Source organism: Thermobia domestica, chromosome 7, assembly GCF_964235325.1.
Source record: "Thermobia domestica chromosome 7, izTheDome1.hap1.1, whole genome shotgun sequence".
Classification (NCBI taxonomy): Eukaryota; Metazoa; Arthropoda; class Insecta; order Zygentoma; family Lepismatidae; genus Thermobia; species Thermobia domestica.
The window spans coordinates 109185252-109206209 of record NC_137460.1 but is presented as its reverse complement, the minus strand read 5'-3'; the positions used below and the strand labels follow the sequence as shown (position 1 = coordinate 109206209).

At 35.4% G+C, this 20958-nt stretch overlaps 2 protein-coding genes across 3 annotated transcripts in view; one reads left to right on the top strand and one right to left on the bottom strand.

Moving 5' to 3' along the window:
* The window catches only part of LOC145690324 (uncharacterized), a 268337-nt gene that overhangs the window by 141090 nt on the left and 106289 nt on the right, over positions 1–20958 (bottom strand). The gene's annotated exons all lie outside the window — the stretch shown is intronic.
* Positions 3161–20958, top strand: part of LOC145690326 (protein phosphatase 1 regulatory subunit 14B) — a 413214-nt gene continuing 395416 nt past the window's right edge. Inside the window, exon 1 of the mRNA XM_081765111.1 lies at positions 3161–3569. Within this exon, the coding sequence (XP_081621237.1) occupies positions 3492–3569 (78 nt within the window). The 5' untranslated portion in view covers positions 3161–3491. The remainder of the gene's footprint in view (positions 3570–20958) is intronic.

The window sequence follows — 20958 nt, the reverse complement described above, 5'->3', positions numbered from 1 at the left end:
CAAATACCTAACTTCCCAAACAGCTAGGTAAATGAAGACTATGGTCTATATTGAAGTTACTATTCGGTGACTCATTTTAGTTCCAAAGTAAGATCATGGACGAGAACCACACTAGCTGTCTCTCATCTACACCAGAAACGCCCTTCATCGCTAGTCCGACTCTCGGGCTCAATAAGTAGATAGCGAGCCAGACGCTGGATGAGAGAAAGCCGGGGCTTCGATGAAGTTATTGAGAGCGAGATCAAGCTAACGCGAGCCTCAATTAAAAAAGCGAGCTCGAGCGAATATCAGCCGCATTGAAAACAGTAAGTCTGAGCCCGAAAGAGCTCCGTTTGCAAAATATCCATCCCTGACCTACATCAGCTTTCTACAGCTCCCTCGTGAATATACGGTTATGGTAATCGTACGCGGCTTTAGTCCGGAAGACCCGGGTTCAACTTTCGGTGGGAGCTCATGTGGTTCGGATATCATGTTAAGCTGTAGGTCCACGTCTCATGTTGCCTCGGTGCTGAAAGGGACGCTAAACTCAAACCACATTTCCACACAAACTTGCATGCAACGTTGGTCAATCGCTAAACTATGGTGATTATCTACTATCTTCTTTCTAGCTTACTCTATCAATTTTAGTCAGATAATTTATGAAATGTACTGCGTCTACGTCTTGAATACAACCAACCACATTTATTGCCAAGCGCATAAGACTCTGGCATATAGAGTTTATGGAAAATCGTACAATATAGTTATAATTAGTCCTGCTGAACTTATAATTGTGATTATTACACTAATAATTCAGAAAAAGCAAGCTTTAGGGAACACATCTTTGTATTTTAATGTTTTTAGTTTTCAATGCAATTTTAGAACTTAAAAAAAAAATTAAAAACTGATCGCTGGATTGGAGAGGAATCGAACCCTGTTTCTCGCTTGCAGAGCAAATAGTACATCACTGAGCTAAGAGCACGAAACAATCAATTTTCTCTGCTTCTGCTTAACCCTCTTTAAAATGTTTCAACGGAAATTACATTAATTTTGACATTTACATTACCCACAACGATTTCCACAAAGTTTATAATAATCAGTATTGAGTTTAAATCAGTATTAGTAGACAGCTAGTTACAGGATGTTCGGCAGTACTTTATTGTTGAATTACTGTGGGACGTAAAACTTAAAGATTTCATTTTTTTTTTTTTAACTGTTGAATTGATTTGATACTTCAACTGTACTCGATAATCTTTGTAGTCACTCTATAATACAAAGTTTTCAATCGGCTAAATAATTACGTTTGTTCAATAGATACGCACTAAAATCTAATGAGGTTGGTACTTCAGTGAGAACTCCGGTATGACATATATACTGTATAATACGGAACAAAAGCATAAGACAACAACGATGCAACACAGATCCAGGAAGATTGTCCATTAATGTATTTTGTCTTGTAGATCTTGTATTTCCTAGTAGTCACATTTCTAGACTTATCTAGTTTCGACAACATCCCTAAACAGAGCTAAAAATGACATGATTTAGTAAGCAAATCCTGTTGCCTAGGATGAACAGTGCCTCAGTGGTAGAGCCCACCTCTAATGCTAGAAGTCCTTGGTTTTCTCGGGTTTCCTTCATTTCTTCCCACATTTTCATTCCATCAGTTCTGTCAAATATTCATGTTTTATTAATCATCCGTCCCGTTTAGCCTCCAGGGCATGAAAGTTAAAGATTTAATTTTTTTTTTTTTTTTTTTTTTTGTGAATGAGATACTTGAGTCCCCCATCCTTCTCTTTATTGGTAAGCACAGTGTTCGAAGTGGGAAAACAGCAGAGATGGTATGGTATATTACGATTTTGACTCGACATACCAGCTATCTAAATGTTGAAGAACAGTGAGGGTATGTTGTCTATAAGATTGCATTTCTATTTACATAATGACTGAAAATCATTGGAGAGCTTCTCCGTTACGGCGGAGGAAATACAGAGAAACTCTGATATCCAGCCAACAAGTTTCTAAAAAAAAAAAATCCCCTTATGTTGTATTTGAGAGAATTAAACACGAAAATGCTCAAAAACCGAGTTCTATCTTAACAATTTCCTGCGGGAAAACTCCCGGATCCCCAACTCGACTGAGGAATATTTCAAACCCCGGAAGATCCACCCCAACAGCAGACAGCCCCTAAATCCGTCCATGCTCAAAACATGACATTCATGTGCATTAAGACAAGACGCGCACATACATAAGAAAGAAACAATTCAATATGGCACATCAAAATATAAAATACATGAATTTCTTTGAAGACACCTCATTTTATAAACAAAAGGTAGGGAAAAGATAACAAAAATGTCGGTGTTGTCAACTTAGAAATTATTTCTACATAAAAAATATAATATTTTTAAGTGCAAAACTATTCGTCAATTACCGGGTATAAAAATGGATTTATTAAAGGTATTCTCCATCCATTCTTTAGTGACGGTATGTCTTGATCACTAAAAAACAGAGGCGGTATGCCTTCATCATTGAAAAACCACCGCATACCGTGTCACTTCGACCACTGGGTAAGCACAAATAAACTTCTCATAGAATGTCGGAATTATTTTTCTTCCGTATGTCCTGCTAAAGTGTAAAATCCATTTTACACGAAAAGTTTAAAACCTGTCATTGAAAAAAAAAAAAAAAAATTCGGCAATAGCTGTAATAAACAAGACGGAAGCCATTTTGCATAAAGCGCAGTTACGCAAAATAAAACAAAAATTGCTGTAATTCTAAAGAGCTCTAAGTTACCAGAGTAGTTTCTAAGAAATTAAAATCCTATAGGTCAATTATAATAGGTAGACAGCTAGTTTCAGGATGAATTAGACTTCATGCCAGGACCTGAGAAGAATATTTTATGTGTTTAACATTTCCATTTCAGATTTCATTTGTCATGACATAACATGCAGGGGAAAAAGAAAGAAAGAAAAGAAATGGATAGAATTCTCACGATGTTAAGTGATAGTGCATCGTAGCATCGTAAGGAAGAAACTAGTTTTTATACTGAAAAATAAGCAGTAACATCTCGGAACTACTACGTGCTTTTGATTCCGAAGCAGCAGTCATTGAATTGAAAAAGCACAACGTGACTGTCACGGTTCCGGTGATCACAGCTACACACAACAACAAGAACACACAACTTAGAACATTAAACCACCGTTAAGCACACGAAACAGGTGTCCGTATGATCCGTTGCATGAAACTCATCAACAATAATAGTGTGTGAATGATTCAACCATTACTACTTGTGACAATTATATAGCAGTGTACTCGATTTTCGTTACCGAATTTACTCTCTAAAGTGATAATTATTTTTGTGATATACCTGTGTGATTTTTGGCACTACCTTGAGATATCCGGAAAACAACGTAGAACTAAATCAATTTATCGTTAAAAGAAAAATAATAAATAAATAAACGAAAACTAACTTTCGTGATCGTGCGTACAAGTAGTGTGTATGTGTATAGGTTATAGAAGCTATGGCATCTAAACTTCGCAGAGCGCCCCTGTTTGGGTATGATGGAAGCCTCTGTCTCGCATATCCACAATACTGCAAGGTAAGTTTACATCAGTTATATCTTATTATTTAATTTCCTTTGTGGAAGGTATGCATACAATTATAACGTATCTGATTGAGATTCGAAGAATTCCGAACAGCTAATGTTGAATGCAAGTGAATGAATAGACTCACGAGAAAACTAATGGATTGTCTCTAATGTTAGTGACCTGTTCACCAATGTTCAGATTTCGCACTTTAAATTTACGGAGATGAAATACTATTACGATATTATGCCACGGCGCTCATTCTCTCAACAGTACTACAGTAAGTAAAATGGGGCCTATTAACTTCTAGAATCAAGATCAACCACTGTTAATGTCGAATATCTTTTAATAGGTTTCCAGATAACGCAAGACAAGAAATTGATTAACACACGAAACTGAATAAAGGAAATATATTCATATGAAACATGTAGATGAGTTAATTTATTCATCACATTTCTGTCTCATGTCTCTCTTAGAACATCACTTTTTATTGGAATTAAGATAAGAGTTCTGAGCTTTCAGCATCTATGGCCATGTTAGCCTGTCACATATGAGGGATGATGTTGCTCGGCAATCACAATGCCCAGGGAATGAGAAGAAAAGGAATGGGGAATCGGCCTGGGACCATTATGTAAGGTACTATCCCAGCATTTGCCTGTGTGAATGAGGGAAACAAGGAAACCTCACTCAGGATGGTTGGCCTGAAAACATTTTTTTTTCATCGAGTGTTCCCACCGGCAATAGAACCCGAGACAGCTCGCACCAAAGCGTTAATGACTACGCTACACGGAGCCACATCACTCTTTATGAATGAGTTTTCATTACTTATACGCAATTCCAATAACTAATAATTCTAAAATAGTGTTGAAGTTTTGACAACTTACTGTTGTCTTCATAGCGTCTGATGAAGATAAGTTGTTGAAACTATAACACTTTATTTTAGTGTATTAAGTGTATTAAGCCCTGGTCAGAAAGTGTTAGTTATTCGTGTAGTAAGTTCCGCAGTCGTGATGGATAGAGTTTTATATGTTACTATTTCATTTTGAGCGCTACAACCCAAGACTATCTCTACTCGACACAAAAGGTTAATTTGAAATATGTTAGACCCAAGACTATTCCATCCATAATACAAGAAAGTTAAATTGAAATATATCAACATAACTGTGTTGCTAATAAAACGCTTCCATATTCTACTCAAATCCAAAAGAACTTTGAAGAAAAGTATGTTTACTTCGTATTGTATTGATAATTGGGTATGGCGCACTTCAGATACACATTGAAAAGTACATAATTGATACCGGTGCCCTCCACCCTATTTTTTTCAATTAATTTAAAGGAATAAAACTTAATTAATGCTTGCCTCTACTTGTTTCAAATGTGTAATACATAATAAAAGAAATAAGTCACGCAACATAATGCGGTAATAGTGGAGATTAGCTATCTGAATATTTATTAAATGTTACTGCTGAAACATACTGACTTCGATGGAAATCCGCTCTTTCATTTTCTTTCTTTTCATATCTGTCCTTGCTTTTACTCAAATTTAAGCTGAATTGAGTTGATGAGTTGAGTTGATTTTGAGTTTAACGTCCCGTTCAGCAGCGAGGCTATATGAGACGTTGACCTACTGATTAACGTGGAATCCGAACCACATGAGCTCCCGCCGGGAATCGAACCCGGGCCCCCCACGCCAAAGGCGCGTACGCTATCCGCTTAGCCACGGAGGAGCTCACAAGCTGAATTGATAGAACCACATGTTAAAACATTTTTGGTGATGTTCTTTGAACTATTATATTATTATTTCGTTGTTCATCCAGCCTACTGTATAGTAATATATGGCTGGGTAATTTTCTACATTACAAAGTTAAAAAGTAATCAAAAAACACAACCTATAGGAGTTTCTCGAGGTTGAACTTCTCCAAGTTACATTGTAGTCAGAAACAACTGTCGTCCTTTTAATAAACTCTACAGGTCCTATGGTAACGAAATGGTGTAATTCCCACATGCGTAGCGTAGAGTTTTAAGTTTGATTTCAGGTGGCGCTATATGGATTTTATGCTAAAATGAAAAGAAATGAAATCTTTCAGTTTTACGTCCAACGATTATGCCGGTTAGGCTAAAGGTGATGGTGATGATGAGAAATGAATGAAGTGGGAAGAAACGGGAGAACCCCGAGAAAACCCGTGAGCACGGTGTTTGTCCACCACAAAGACCACACGGCGCGAACTGGGATCGAACCAGGAACCCCAAGCACCGGAGGTGAACGCTCTACCACTGAGCCACCGCGCCCCAGGATTTTATGCTACACAAATATCACGAAATAGGATGTTTCTTTGAAGGAATTTCTTTTCTTTTCATATCATCCACTGAACTTCTCTCTTTTATCTAGAGTGAGAAAAAATACCTTGCACAGAATCGCAATATGAACACTAACATTGGATTCAACTTTTATATTATTATTATTATTATTATTATTATTATTATCGAACTCCCAAATGACTATATGATTAGCGTACTCGTGGGATACAAGGATTCGATTCCCGGTAGAAATTCGTGTGATTTAAATTTCACGTTAACGTTCTAAGTACGTCTCGTTATAGCCTCGTTTATTATTATCATTATTATTATTATTATTATTATTATTATTGTTGTTGTTGTTTAGTACCTCATTCAGCACAGAGTCTATTGTTATCAATATTGTATACTATTATTCATAATAATAAAATTTTCTACAAACTATTACGTTATCCCTATGCACATTTAACTTTGCTCAGATAATGCCAAATGAATATAATAATGTACATTGTTTTCTTCAAATTTTGTGATCAATTTCAAAAAGAACCATACGGGTAACATAGTCGCTAAATCGAACTCACTAGTCAGAAACTCCTGGCGTGCAAAGCTGTGGAAGTCTTTGTTTGAGTGGTGTCTTGGTTCGAACCTAGACTATGTGAGTCTGTGGTGGACAACATCATATCTGTGGATTTTCTCGAGGTTCTCCTGCTTTCTCCTACATTCTTATCCCAATCATTCACTTTTCTTAGTCATCAGTCTCCTTCAGTCTATAAGTAATAACCGCGGGGCGTAAAACAGAAATATTCCATTTTTCATTTACAATTGAAGAAACTACTTTTACATGTTTGAAATACAGTTTATAAAACAGATCTCTTCATTTTAAAACTTATTTATTAAAAAAATCAATTTAACGTCATTGTAAAAAAAAAAAAAAAAAAAACTCGGACAAAATGTTTTGGACACTGCGGACGTTTCTTACATTAGTATCAATTAACTGCGTTATACAAGGTCTTCTTGTATTATATTTATTACAATTAATATTTTGTAGAATACATGCTTTGTTATGTTATCACATAAATGTACTTGAAACCTAGCCGGCTAAATGTAACATGATAAACCTAAGTGAACGATTATACAAGAATCGCAGAAATAATAGAAAATCAAAGAAATCCAAAATCAAAATATGAACACACCCACGAGACTAAAATTTTATCGTCTCGACTCGATTTTCATCTCGAAAACGAGATGAAAAATACCTTTTTCAAATTCGAGACAAGACGAGAAACATGACAATTTTCGTCTCGCTTTCGGAACGATAATCGAGGCGAGATATATAGAGAAAAAACAAAAGTGGCATACGTATAAACATAGGTTACATACGTAAATCCTGTAGTTTTTGGACTTAAAGTGCGACTATATATAACATCCTGCAGCAAACGTATAACTGAAAACGTATGTTTTATGATACTATCCGTATAAGTGTTCCATCTATACGTACTTTCCGTATGACTGTATATAGGCAGTAAGAATCTCATACACAGATGGACGTATATAATATATAGCTGACATATGTAACATACATATACGTATGTAATATACAGAAGACTGTTAAATGTCAGACATCCTACTGCTGCGTGATGTAACATCAAAACGGGAAAAGAGCTTCTTCGTGGTTAAGCGGTTAGCGTACGCGCTTTCGGCGTGGGAGACCCGGGTTCGATTCCCGGCGGGAGCTCATGTGGATCGGATTCCACGTTAATGTATGTGTAGGTTCACGTCTCAAATAGCCTCGCTGCTGAACGGGACGTTAAACTCAAAATCAACTCAACTCAAAACGGGAAAAAGGCATAATGTATGCTCCATATAGATTTCCGTAGTAAATATATGGATTCCGTATATTTGGACAATATACCGCTGTCCGGATAACATATTTTTCTCAGTGCATTTCATAAGCCAAGTTTACACAGGTCTTGGGACCCACATACATTACTGGTGTTACATGATTCATAGTATAAAAATTATGAATTGATCAAATAACCGTACGGACACAATGAAGAGCATTTATCAGCGTTTAAAGATATACAAGTCATTACTCAATACTCAAATAATAAATATAGTTCGTGTTCTTACATCACATTCTTCGTGGATCTCTCGCGATGCAGAAAGGATTTTGATAAATTCTACGTGAAATTAAGAAAAAAAAAACATATATTTTGTATATTCATTTACAAAACGAGCCAAGAAATGTTTTTCGATATTCTAAATGACACCGTATTTTTCAAGGATTGAAACGAGACTTCTACAAAATTTACGAGACGAGACGTGAAAACCTTATTTCTCATCTCATAAGCACCGCTAAACACAAGTTGTCTACAATGGACACATGATGCCTAGGAGTCGAACAAAAAGCTCTTTACTGAAACGTGACTGCTCTTCTATTGAACCGCTGTAACTCCGTTTAACCTTCTGTGTTGCAATTCTTAAGTAAGTACTGTTGACTCGCACAGAAACTAATTGAGGAATGTTACACCTCCTCATTCACTTTTCTCAATAACTTCTCATACACTATAGAATTCAATAGTCTTGTAGTTTTACTGAGCAATACATGTGTTTTTTTAACCTGATTCAAAGAAAAGTTCACTGGGAGTGTTTCGAGAATGAGTTCATAAACAGTTAATATTAAGTGTTACTGCATGTGAAAGAAATATCAACTTGATATACGCAATGTTGAATGCCAAAGATGTACGCGAGGAAATCCGAATAGTGAAATCTCAATGCAAGTTATTTTGTAACACTTACTATTTGAGAATATGTCCACAAGCATTTGATATTCCTATGAGATTCCTGAATCCTAAAAGGAATTTAACGAAAGAGGTTTTCATAGCAAAGTTGTCAATACGCTCGTCTTCGGGTCATGAGACGTTCGGATTGGCGTTTCAGCCTTATAGAGTGTTTCCATTAATCCATATAGCACAAACTTGCACACAAATCTAAATAAATAAAATCAATACAAACTACGACTGGTTGATTGTACTGGAATTTAGAGTCCCTTTAAGCACCGAGGCTATATGAGACATTAACTTACAACTTATTGTGGGACGGAACCACCCACACTAGTTTCCACCGGAAATTAAACCCGGGCCTCCCACGCCGAAGAAGCATACACTAACCATATAACTACGAGGGACCTCATATACTTGTATTTATTCCACGGTTAGATTTGTAGGAATACGTGGTATAATAACAAAATGCAAATATCGAAACATACGTCAATTGCGCTATCACATATCGAGTTTCAGTATCTATAAAAGAGAGATCGTAAGGGAATATTAAGAGAACTTTTGTGCAGGGCCCGTACACATCTGATTCCAGCAACATAATTTTCAATAAAAGAATATAATGATTGTATGCAGATTGCTATTATAGAATTCTCTGTGTTTCTTCCACATAACTTCCCATACTGTATACCAATATGTTTTTCTCAAACTTATCTTTAAAAAAAATAATAAAATTGCTACTCTATGGCCTACACAAAGTTTCCTGGTTCTAAGGCATTATTCCCTCCCATGACAGTTGATGTTACTTAAGGAATGTGAACTATTTTACTTATTTAGTTTTACATCCCGTATATATATATCCCTGAACGTTCGTGGAATATCATTTCTATTGAAAATCAAATCTGAAAAAATGAAATCTGTAAGTTTTACTTCCCACGGTTATGCCGGTTAGGCTAAAGGAGACGGTGATGATGAGTAATGAATGAAATGGTGGAATGAAGGAAGTGGGAGGAAACGGGAGAACCCCGAGAAAACCCACGCACACGGTGTTTGTCCACCACAAAGTTCACTTGGCGGAGGCTGGGATCGAACCCGGGACCCCAAGCACCAGAGGTGAACGCTCTACCACTGAGCCACCGCGGCCCTAAAATCAAATCCGAGGTAGCTTGCTAATTATTCGGAAACTCGTGAGCTTTCAGCATACACGAGGCCTGACCAAAAAAGAGTCAGTAAAAAGAACTGTATACGAAACTTACCATCCAGTATCTTCTTGCGTGATTTAAACTGTTTTAAAACTTGTCTGTTATAAATGCCAAATACTACCGTACTTCTTATGTAATGAATGTGCTACCGCCACAAGTACTTTTATTTAAAATAAAAAAAGTCAAACATTTTTATTTTTAAAAAAGTAAAGCATCTATCATTGAACCTTACCACTCAAATAATATGGCTGAAATCAAATTACCGATTCTCGGTAGTTCCCGCGGTAAATCACAATAATGTCTTCCCTCATTTCGTTTATCCGTGCAGTTTTTATCCAAGTTTTCCGTCCGTGAACTTACATTTCTCACGAACGGCTACATCAATTTGAATCAAAATTGGTGCGAATTTTGAAGGCAATTGATAGTTTACTTAGATTGTCAGCCAAATTTGGCCCAGGTCAGTCAAAGCTAAAACCTTCCGATCGTCTATCCTTTTGTAATCTTCTAGAACATACTGATTGGTTTGGTTGACATCAATCAAAGCCAAAAGCCTAGTTCATTCCTAAACTTCTACACAGATTGGGGAATTTAGATTATTTGGTTGAGATCAGTCACAGTAAAAAACCAAGACTTAAAAAATGTTTAAAATGTCATGAAAATAGCAGACCACGCATTAAATTATTGTTAAATTGACAATGAACAACGTATTGTGCTTTCAGTCTGATATGATACTAGAAATAATTTGAATAACAACTAAGCTAGGGGGGGGGGGAATGCAGGAACTACATCAAAAACAGTAGACAACCACTACCAAAAATCTAAAAGAGTGTGCATTGACGCGAGGCAGCATGCAACAGCTATTTTTGTATCTTGCCTCTTTTAAGAATGGAAGAACGTTTAATGCAATTTTTCCAACTAGAAAACCACAACCGACATATCTTATTAAAATACACAAACCTATATCTTCTCTTTAACGTAACAACCAACATGTATGGTTTATAAACTACGAGATAATATGATACATATAACTTAATGCTGCTGAAATACTATACACACATATAGACCCTATATAGAAAGCTCCCTCGTTGCTAAGCGGTTAGCATACGCGCCTTTGGCGTGGAAGACCCAGGTTCGATTCCCGGAGGGTGTTCGAGTGATTCGGATTCCACGTTAAGCTGTAAGTCGAAGTCTCATATAGCATCGTTGCTGAAAGAGATCTAAACTCAAAATCACTGGAGTTTCTCCATAAAGCCATCCATATACTCTGGAAAATGTCTCTTTGTTTAGGCAACGCTACTATATATAAATGTTTTCGCATATGCAGTTAACTTATATAGTTTGTTAATCTATCATTTTCACGGGATAATATTGCCAATTACTACATCTAAACACTCTTTCAGCTCTACATTCTGTTTGAATTTCCCTTTCTTTCTATGTCAAACTGTTTTCTAAAAATTCTATTCATGTAGTAAGTAGTTAATCCATCATTTATGACAACTTTAATCAAGCCACACCGGCATCATTCATCACTTTTGTTTAATCGACAGTCACTAACAAATAAAGATTACGAAAGATGAAACTGTAAAGAAAATATATCAATGCAGGTTTTGTTTTGAAAGACTACACATGATGTATTTCTTATATCAACAAACAATAATAAACTATGCATAACATTAAACAGCTCAGTATACTATATTCAATCCCCCTCTTCAAAATTATATATATATATATATAAAGAGTAGTACGTTGTAAGTTTCTAATTACTGTTACTTTAACGAACAGATGAAGCTTTCTTATTTCAACTGATACCAGCTTTCAGTAATAAACTGGTAATTCTCTTTATGATTGTATGTATTTCTTAATGCGTACGTTAATTTAGGACTATTATATAGAAAAAATAAAACCCGTCGCAATTTTCCCTCCTCTCGTCGTAAATTTATTTGTGGTGGACAAAATAACTTCCTGAACTCTATTTAATAATACATTCTTTACTCACGCAGGTTTTTTTTCTTTTTTAGGGTGAAAATATAGATAACTCTATATATAGTATGTCAATATTGATAATCGCCAATAAATATTTACATAGGTGAGTTTTAAAGTTGCAACATTAAACAAAAACAATACAGAATCAATACATTTAAGAAACCAGTTATTATATATTTTTCCTTTTGTTTAAATTGAAGTTTACGATGCTCATAGTTTCTTCGTAGCACAAAAGTAACCTTTTGAACTAACGATCTGATATTGTAAAAATGCCCACCCACAAAGAAAAAGTTTTATCTTTTATAAACCGACCGAGATCGATTAACTGGAGCCACCACCACTGTAAACTCTTGTTAACACTTGATTTTTTTCTTTTTTAAATATTTGACTCCAAACGACAAGTGATAATTTTATATCATTTTTAATGATTTTTGTTTTAGTTTAAAGTCACGTTATGCACCAAGAATAAGAGAAATGGTAATAATGAGATGGATGATAATGGTGGAATGCCGAAAGTGGCAGAAAACGGAAGAACCCGAGAAAACCCACGCACACAGTGTTCATCCACCACAAATACACTTGGCAAGAGCTGAGATCAAACCAGAGACCCCACGCACTAGAGATGTGCACTGAACAATCATGGCTCTAATGAAATTGTTGAACGTGCTAACTGTAACACTAAGAATCTAATAAACCACGAAAATATTTACAGATTCATGTGTAATGACTACAATGTCACTGAACTGGAAACTAAAATCAGTGGAATATAATTTTCATCATGAAAGTAATAGCTTCAATATTAAACCTGGACATAAACTACTACTATACGCTCTTTTGGATAGTCTACATACTCACGTAAAATCAATTAGAACCAAGTGAAATCTAAATAGTAGACTGCTACAACTTCAATTAAGCAGATTTAATTATCATGAGGTATGTGTAATATAAAGGCAGTTAGTGTTTACTAGATCGATACAACATTTATCACGAAAGATGAACATTATATTTGGGACCACCCACTACAATCACGCCTGTTGTATTCTATTTCAATAAATAAATAATAATCAAAAAATCTTTCTTCACTTTCCAAATGAAATGCTAACGAACTCTATAGCAATATACCATAGGAATTACTTTACGTATTAAAACAGTTCCTTAAAGATAATCTCAACTTTATACAAAAGAAAACTTTCTTTCTTGATCATCTTTCGCAAATTATTTTAAAAATTCAATGTTCATAGTGTTATGCTAATGCTAAAAACAAAAATAACGAAAATAATTAGATTAACTTAAAGAAAAAAAAAGTACCGATGAGTGAATTATGAAATAAAAGACAATTTGTTCATTTTTTTAGTTGCTCGTATCCGGAACAGCTTTACCAAAAACGGAAGTGTTCAATTAACATAACATTTTACAAAAGAAAGAGTAAAGATAGCTGTAGTCATTCTTTACCACATGTTTTATGATAATTTTGCCCACTTTCTCGCAAGCTCAGCATAATCTGAAAAATTACATACGTCAATAAAACTTCATTTTTTGCCTGTTTCGTAACTACTTCCTTACAGCTTAATGAATTTGCTTTGTTCCGTATGATACAAGCATAAAGTCCATATTTTCAAAAAAGGGAAACGATAGAAATTAATATTCCACTAACAACGAAGAAAAAAAATGTTTGCAATGGATAATTGAACCTCAGTTCTTCCACCTGAAATATGTAGTTTCATTTAGGTACTAGTGGTACCTGTATTCAATGCATTCACCAGTCTACCTCTTACAAAAGACTACTTCCTAATATAATGTATTAACATTTTACTGTAGTTGCCCACTATATCTAACAATCTTATATACTAGTGATGTTATGCATTGTTGAAGTCAACAATTCGACCCTCCCTCTTCCTTCACATTAGTTTCAAACCTAAACTACAGGAGGAATCTCTAATCTCGAACAAAACACACACTATCTTTTATTTTAAAAAATCTGGGTGTTTCTAATAAAATTTCATTATAAATGTGTTACATAAAATCCGGACGGATACAGTCTCTCATTATTAGACCATTTTAACTCCAAGCAATTGAGACGATTGGAAATCCTCAGAAAACTTTACGCCCTATTCGAGCAAAGTTAATCAGAGAACATTTTTTACATCAATGAGGGGAAGTATTTAAGCGAGTCCTCATATTTCACTGATTTCAAGAAGTGGGAATTATATTAAAAAAAAAAAAAAAAAAAAACAATAAGCGCATATACCATATCACGTCAAAAATTGAATATTTTTCATATACGAAAGTTGAGTTGAGTTGAGTTGATTTTGAGTTTAACGTCCCTTTCAGCAGCGATGCTATATGAGATGGAATCCTGGGTTTTGTCCTGGGAATCGTTAGTAGTGGAGCTCCTGCTTGGTGCTAAAACCTAGCGCGAAGGAATTGTAAAAAAATGAAATGAAATCTTTGAGTTTTACGTCCCACGGTTATGCCGGTTAGGCTAAAGGAGACGGTGATTATGAGAGATGAGTGAAATGGTGGAATGAAGAAAGTGGGAGGAAACGGGAAAACTCCGAGAAAACCCACGAGCACGGTGTTTGTCCACCACAAAGTTCACTTGGCGGGGGCTAGGATCGAACCCGAGACCCCAAGCACCAGAGGTGAACGCTCTACCACTGAGCCCCCGCGCCCCCGCGAAGGAAATGTAAGACGAGTTGTGCATGGATGTCAGAAACGTCCGCAAGTGGTGTAGGAAGTTTGCAGCTGGTCGTCGCCAGTCAAACGTCGCTCTTTTGCAAGAGTTTGGATGGGACATCATTACCCACACATCCTATAATCTGGACTTGCTACCCAGTGACTAGCACCTGTTTTCTAAGTTGAAAGTACATTTGACTGGAACGCGCTTCAGCAACGACGACGAAGTGAAAGATGAGGTTCAACACTTCCTTAAACAAATAGCGGCGAGCTGGTATGGGATGGGGTAAAGACTGTGACAGCGTCTACAAAAATGCATCGATCGAAATTGCGATTATGTAGAAAAACAGGTAAATGTACAAGCTTTAAACAGATGTACACACTATTGAAAATAAGCGTTTCTTTGTACTTTTAAAAACATAGACTTTACTTTTGGGATTATCCTCGTACATCGTTTTGTTCTCCAACGTGTTGTATCGTATAAAAATACTTTGATTTATCCATAACAAAGAACCATAACTAACCACTAGGCATGTCAAATGACTAGTTCAACTCAGATCACGGCCCAATGATTTTCACAGGTGAATTCTCGATCACACGAGAAGAAAGCAGTATCCAAACAAACCGGTGGCTCACGTTCGCTGCACTAATTCAACTGTAGCTCTGAAGACGAGTTTTTTTGTAAAAAAAAATTAAGATGAAAAACAAATCTAATATACACACACACACATCTATAAATTCCCTACACCTATAAAATATATTTTGAGTCGAGTAAAGCGATATTCCTGTATTCAATTTGCATTATGTTTACCACCTATAACTTGAGAACCACAAAACTAATAAAACACAAATTTTACATAGTGATAATGTTCGTTAGTAAATAAATGGAATAACTTGGATGATTCCTTGCACCGGATTGTCACTTCTGATATTTTTTTAACAGAGAGAGAGAGAGAGAGAGAGTTTAAGACATTCGTAAATGGTCATGATAATGGTTTGATTGTGATCAACTTCCAGTACAAATGTGATCCATAATGTCTTTTTCCGCCGAGGCAACACCATCTCTGTGGATCGTTCTGGCTCTCAACTCTATGAAATGCAGTCGAAACTTATCCGCAAGCATCTATCAATGATAAATGGGCAACAGACACGCTGTCCTAATGTTCGCACGACAATACGTGTCCACATATCCCCATGAGTTACAGTATGAAAACCTTCCTCACTCTCATCCACCGCATTCTGATGACATCTCTCCTTCTGATTGCAACCTCCTCCTCCAACGTCTCGATTTTTTCTTGAATAAGAAGACTTTCCTTCATGATTGGGCGGCGTAACGTGCGGTTGAGGACTTTTTCGCATCGTAAACTACGGACTTATTTCGCCACAGAGTTCAATTGCTGGCTCAGAAATGTGTGGATTCAAACGGTAACTATTTTGATTAACCAGGTATTGTAGCTTCTTTCTAACTCTGAAAATGGCACACCTGGTTCTGGACATTTCATTTACAGCAACCTAATAGATTGCCACAAAGCTATAAGATTTGGATTTAAATCGATTGTTATCCTGTATACTTTAATAATAATAATAATAATAATAATAATAATAATAATAATAATAATAATAATAATAATAATAATAATAATAATAATAATAATAATATAAAAGTATGTAGAATGTCCAAATGAAGTTAACACTTCAGTATTCTTGTACCAAATAGACAAAATTGAAGCATACATATAAAAGAATGAAGATGAGAAGAAAATACAAGATAATAATACTCATTTCGAGCATAAATATAATCAAATAACACTACATGTTTCATAATATGAGCAACTAACACATTAACACGTCATAAATCAAGGAAAACCACTACTCAATAACCAATTAAAACGTTATAGCTTCCTTCCGTTTTCAAATACCGGAAATACTTAACATTGTTTTCATTGAGAAGATATAACTCTCAAGAAGCAATGGGAAGGAAATGTTTGGGTACGAGAGGAAATGTTTGAAATTGTAATTGAAGAGGGAGAAAAAAATCACCAAAGTTACAGAAAATACGGAAGGAAGATGTGAAAGATTGAGTATGTTGCTGTGGCTGTGAAATTACACAATTACAGCTATTAATTTCTTTTCTTAATGATGGGATTTGGTAAACAGGAAAAAAATCTCGGAAACAATCAACTTGTAAACAATAAGAAGGCTCCGACGTTTCCTCCCATCGCACGCCAAGGTGTCACTTCCACTTACAAGACTTTTTTTTCTTTTCTTAGATCTTTTTCAGAGAAAGTGTTTTACTTTTCAATTCCCCTCCCCTTCTTTCAATACAACATATTTAGAACAATATATACAATTATGAACATGTACATTTTAACTCGTAATTAAACCTACATATCCTCATTAGTATCAATCAACAATCTTTTACATTTATCAATGTTTCTGAGAAGACTAAACACGTGTATTTGTCCCATTAAATAACTACATTGTGAAGTGTTCAGGAAAAAAAAAAAAAACAATCGAGTCCATTCTAGCTCAGTTTAAGGAATTTAAGTTTACGTATCACATACTCGTAATATTAATAAGATACGGTACTTCTTAATCATATATAAATTGGGCAATATTTGTTTCTCCTCAATACTGATTTCACATGCTAAAACAATCAAATAAGGGGAATGGGGTGGTACCAATATATATTTTTAACATATACTATTTTTATTTTTTATTTATTTATTTTTGGACTCCCTTGAGTTTTGCCTATAAATTTCATATACTCTCATTTTTAATGTTCATACTGCTGCTCTTATCATTCTTTTCATGTATATTCTCGTAATCTGTTCCTCTTGTAGTGATTCACTGCTGTTAGTCACAAATATGCTAACAATATGTATTCTCTGATATCCTAAATTTCTATTTCTACTCTGAGATAGTGTCCAACTTTCACATCCACCTAATACGACTACAACTGGTCAACTTGCTGTAACTTACTTACTCTATGAGTTAAGGAACATGAAGAAGGTTCATTGTTGTGCAAAATATAAGCTGGCTATTCGAACCTACCGTGTCCTATTCAATCTATTTCGTGTGGATAAATTAACTATCTGATTGATTGATTAATTGACTTTAATTGGGGCATCAGCGCCGAGACTATTTCTCTTTGTCATGAAAAGCCAACAGTCCATACATATACCTCATAAAATGATCAAAAACATTAGAATAATGTAATGTAAGGTAAAAAAAAAAAAAAAAAAAGTGTAAAGAAAATATCAGTGAAATATAAAACAAAACAGAATAAAAATTAAGTTACCAAAGATGAATATTAAATCAGAATTAGGGAAAAGCTAAAGAATAAATAACACAAGAGAAAAACAAACAACTGAAATAATAATAATAATAATAATAATAATAATAATAATAATAATAATAATAATAATAATAATAATAATAATAATAATAATAATAATAAACCAAGAAACGCCTCAGAAAACGTTAACTACATATTTCATGTGTTTATACAGGTTTGTTCTTTATATCCTCTGACTTTGATCTTAATAATTATGTTATCAGTATTTCTACCGGTAAGTATTCAAATATATTCAACTTATCCACAGTATTATTATTAAATATCTTTCAGTTAATATGGTCTAATCTGTCTGTCACCATGTAATTCTCAACTTCGTGTTATTTAAACTCACTTCCAGACCAACTACCTTACATGAAATCAGGAAGAAGTTCGCATTTATTTGCACTGACTCTACATCGTCTTGTATTAAGTATAAATCGTTTGCGTACACAAGTATCTGGTTTGAGCTACTCAATGTTAGCCCAAACTATGCTATGCATACGAAAAATGTAATAATATCTAACATTTATATTGAACATAATTTGTATGTGTGCGGTGTGCGGAAAATACATAGGAATGTTATGCTTACCAGGCTACATAGGTAGAGTAATATACAGAAAAATACGCATAGAAAATAGTGTCATATTTATGTAAGTTTACCCGCAAAGTCATGTTCTCCATACAACACAGGGAAATGATGTTTAACTAGTGTTGGCCACGAGATTAGAAATAAGCTTTTGTCGTCTCGTTTAGTAAATTTATGTACACAGTTTCATCTAGAAGTATCAGAATCCTTCTGCATCACGAGAGGTTCATGACTTGCCTATCTTTAAACGTTAATAAATATTCATTGTATTCGTACCTCGTAAATGCTTTTATCTATTTATTGTTTTTAAATTATGAATAATGGAATATAAAAATGGGTTTGAGATCTACTGATGGGTGAAATAGATCTCGGTGAAATGGGTGAAATAGTATTGCCTACGAAAGTCGTGAAATTTTTCGTCTCGTGGGCATAACTATGTTTAACATATTCCAATTCGAACTCAATGTACCAAGAGTTACCAAGAATATGTTCAAAACAACTACATGCAAAGCAATGTACTTACTAAGCAACTGTAATCTGAGCAAGGGTTTGATTCTCAATGCACACACAGGTGGTCCGGAACTCAAACTAAACTCTTAAGTCCACATCGCATTAGCTTCGGTGTTACCAAAACTGCTATTTGATTAGCATTTCGCATATTATTCTGTTCTGCCTATTACGATTGTTAATTATAAAATTTATGTTTTCATTAGATTAAAATGTATGGACCCCTCACGCCTAAATAGCATTTCTGTTTATGATATGGGAAATCCGAGTTCGATTTCATGATCCAACAGATGCCCACGTTCGGATACCACGTTAATTTCCATGTTCACATGGCGTATATACAGGGGTGTAGCCAAGGGGGGGCCCATCGGGGCTGGACCCCTCCAAATGGTTTCCTGCCCCCCCCCCAAATGATCAGCTTTTAAAACATTATAGTAAAATTATCTCGCTTCATTCATTTAAAAGTAACAAAGTTTATTGACAATTAATAATTTATGGTAAAATAGTAAGAAGAAATATTGTTTTTTTCCATACCGATCGAAAAATAGTATAGTATATCTTCCTTATACCGATCGAAAAATAGGATACTTTTTTTTTTTTTTTTTTTTTTTTTTTTTGTGGCAGCAGATTACACAATTTACTGCGATTTATATTTGACAGTTTGAAGACAAACGTTTTAACAAGGTACTACAAATACAGCCATAAAACAAAGGTATTAAACTGATTTGTAAGTACAGTATATTTTTATATGCTTTAACAAGTGTTTTAAAAGACATAGAGGATGGAAAATTTGACGAGAAACTATGTTTTTATTCAATTTGGATTTCATTCGCTCTCTTATTTCTACTCAGTGTAATAAAATAATTATGTTTTTTAGTCACGAATAATAAATACGTATTTTTGTCAGGAAACTAAAGAAATTAAGTGAAATTTCAAAGAAAATCAATCTTGTGTAGATAGGTTCTGTACACAATGCCTTAAATTTAAATATAAAGGTAACCAAGAAAAGTTTTGTTGCTTTTTCACCCACCACCTTCGAACATCGATATGTCACCTAACCTGGAAGATCAAAAATAGTCCCCATCAGCATCGACGACCTTCTGAAAACGTTCTGCAAGGCCATGGAATACATCGCGGTAGAATTTGGTGGGCCGTGAAACGAAGAAAGTATCAGGTGCATTTTGGATTTTTACCAGGGATTTGAACTGGCATCCTCTAAGGTGATTGTTCAAAGAATGGAACAGGTGATAATCGGATGGTGCAATACCCGGGGAATATAGTGGTTGCAATATTGTTTCCCATCCAAGGCGGAAAATGGTGTCCTGAGTAATCTTAGCCACGTGGGACTTAGCGTTGTCCCGTAAAGGAGGACCCATTTGCAATTCAGAAGCGATGGCTCCAGAGTTTTGAGTTTTTGTTGAGCACAGTTGCATTGATACTCTGACCAGCTGGTATTAGTTCCCGATGCACGATGCACCAAACACACAGAAGGATCTTATTCTGGTACAGTGCTGATTTCGGCTGTTTTGAAATCGGTTCATGGGATGCTAACCAATGATGACGGCGCCGTGGAGCTTCGTATAGGACACACTTTTTATCACATGTCAACGCCCTGTCCAGAAATGACTCCGAAACAGTAAATAAACAAAGGCGACTGCCGCGTTGCCTTCTGGCCCGGAGTCAAAATATGTGAGACCCATTGACCCAACTTGTAGTGCTTCACAAGTTGATGGATGTGCTGCCGAATGGTTTCTCCACACACTGAATTGTAGTCCCAGTTCCTCTTTGTACATGTTTTGGTCTTCTGGCACGTGGTGTTTTCGGGTGTTTCATAATCGTCCTTAAACTTGTTAAACCATCGCTGCAATGTCCGCGTCGTCACGACACCCTCATCACAGGCCTGGCATATATTCTGCCCCGCTATAGCGGCGTTTGACTCCATTTGAACTCGTTCAGCATACATGCTCTTATGAGGCTCTGTGGATGTCCCATGTTCCCTCTGTCTTTACTCAAGTTCATGGTGTAATTGAACTGCCACAA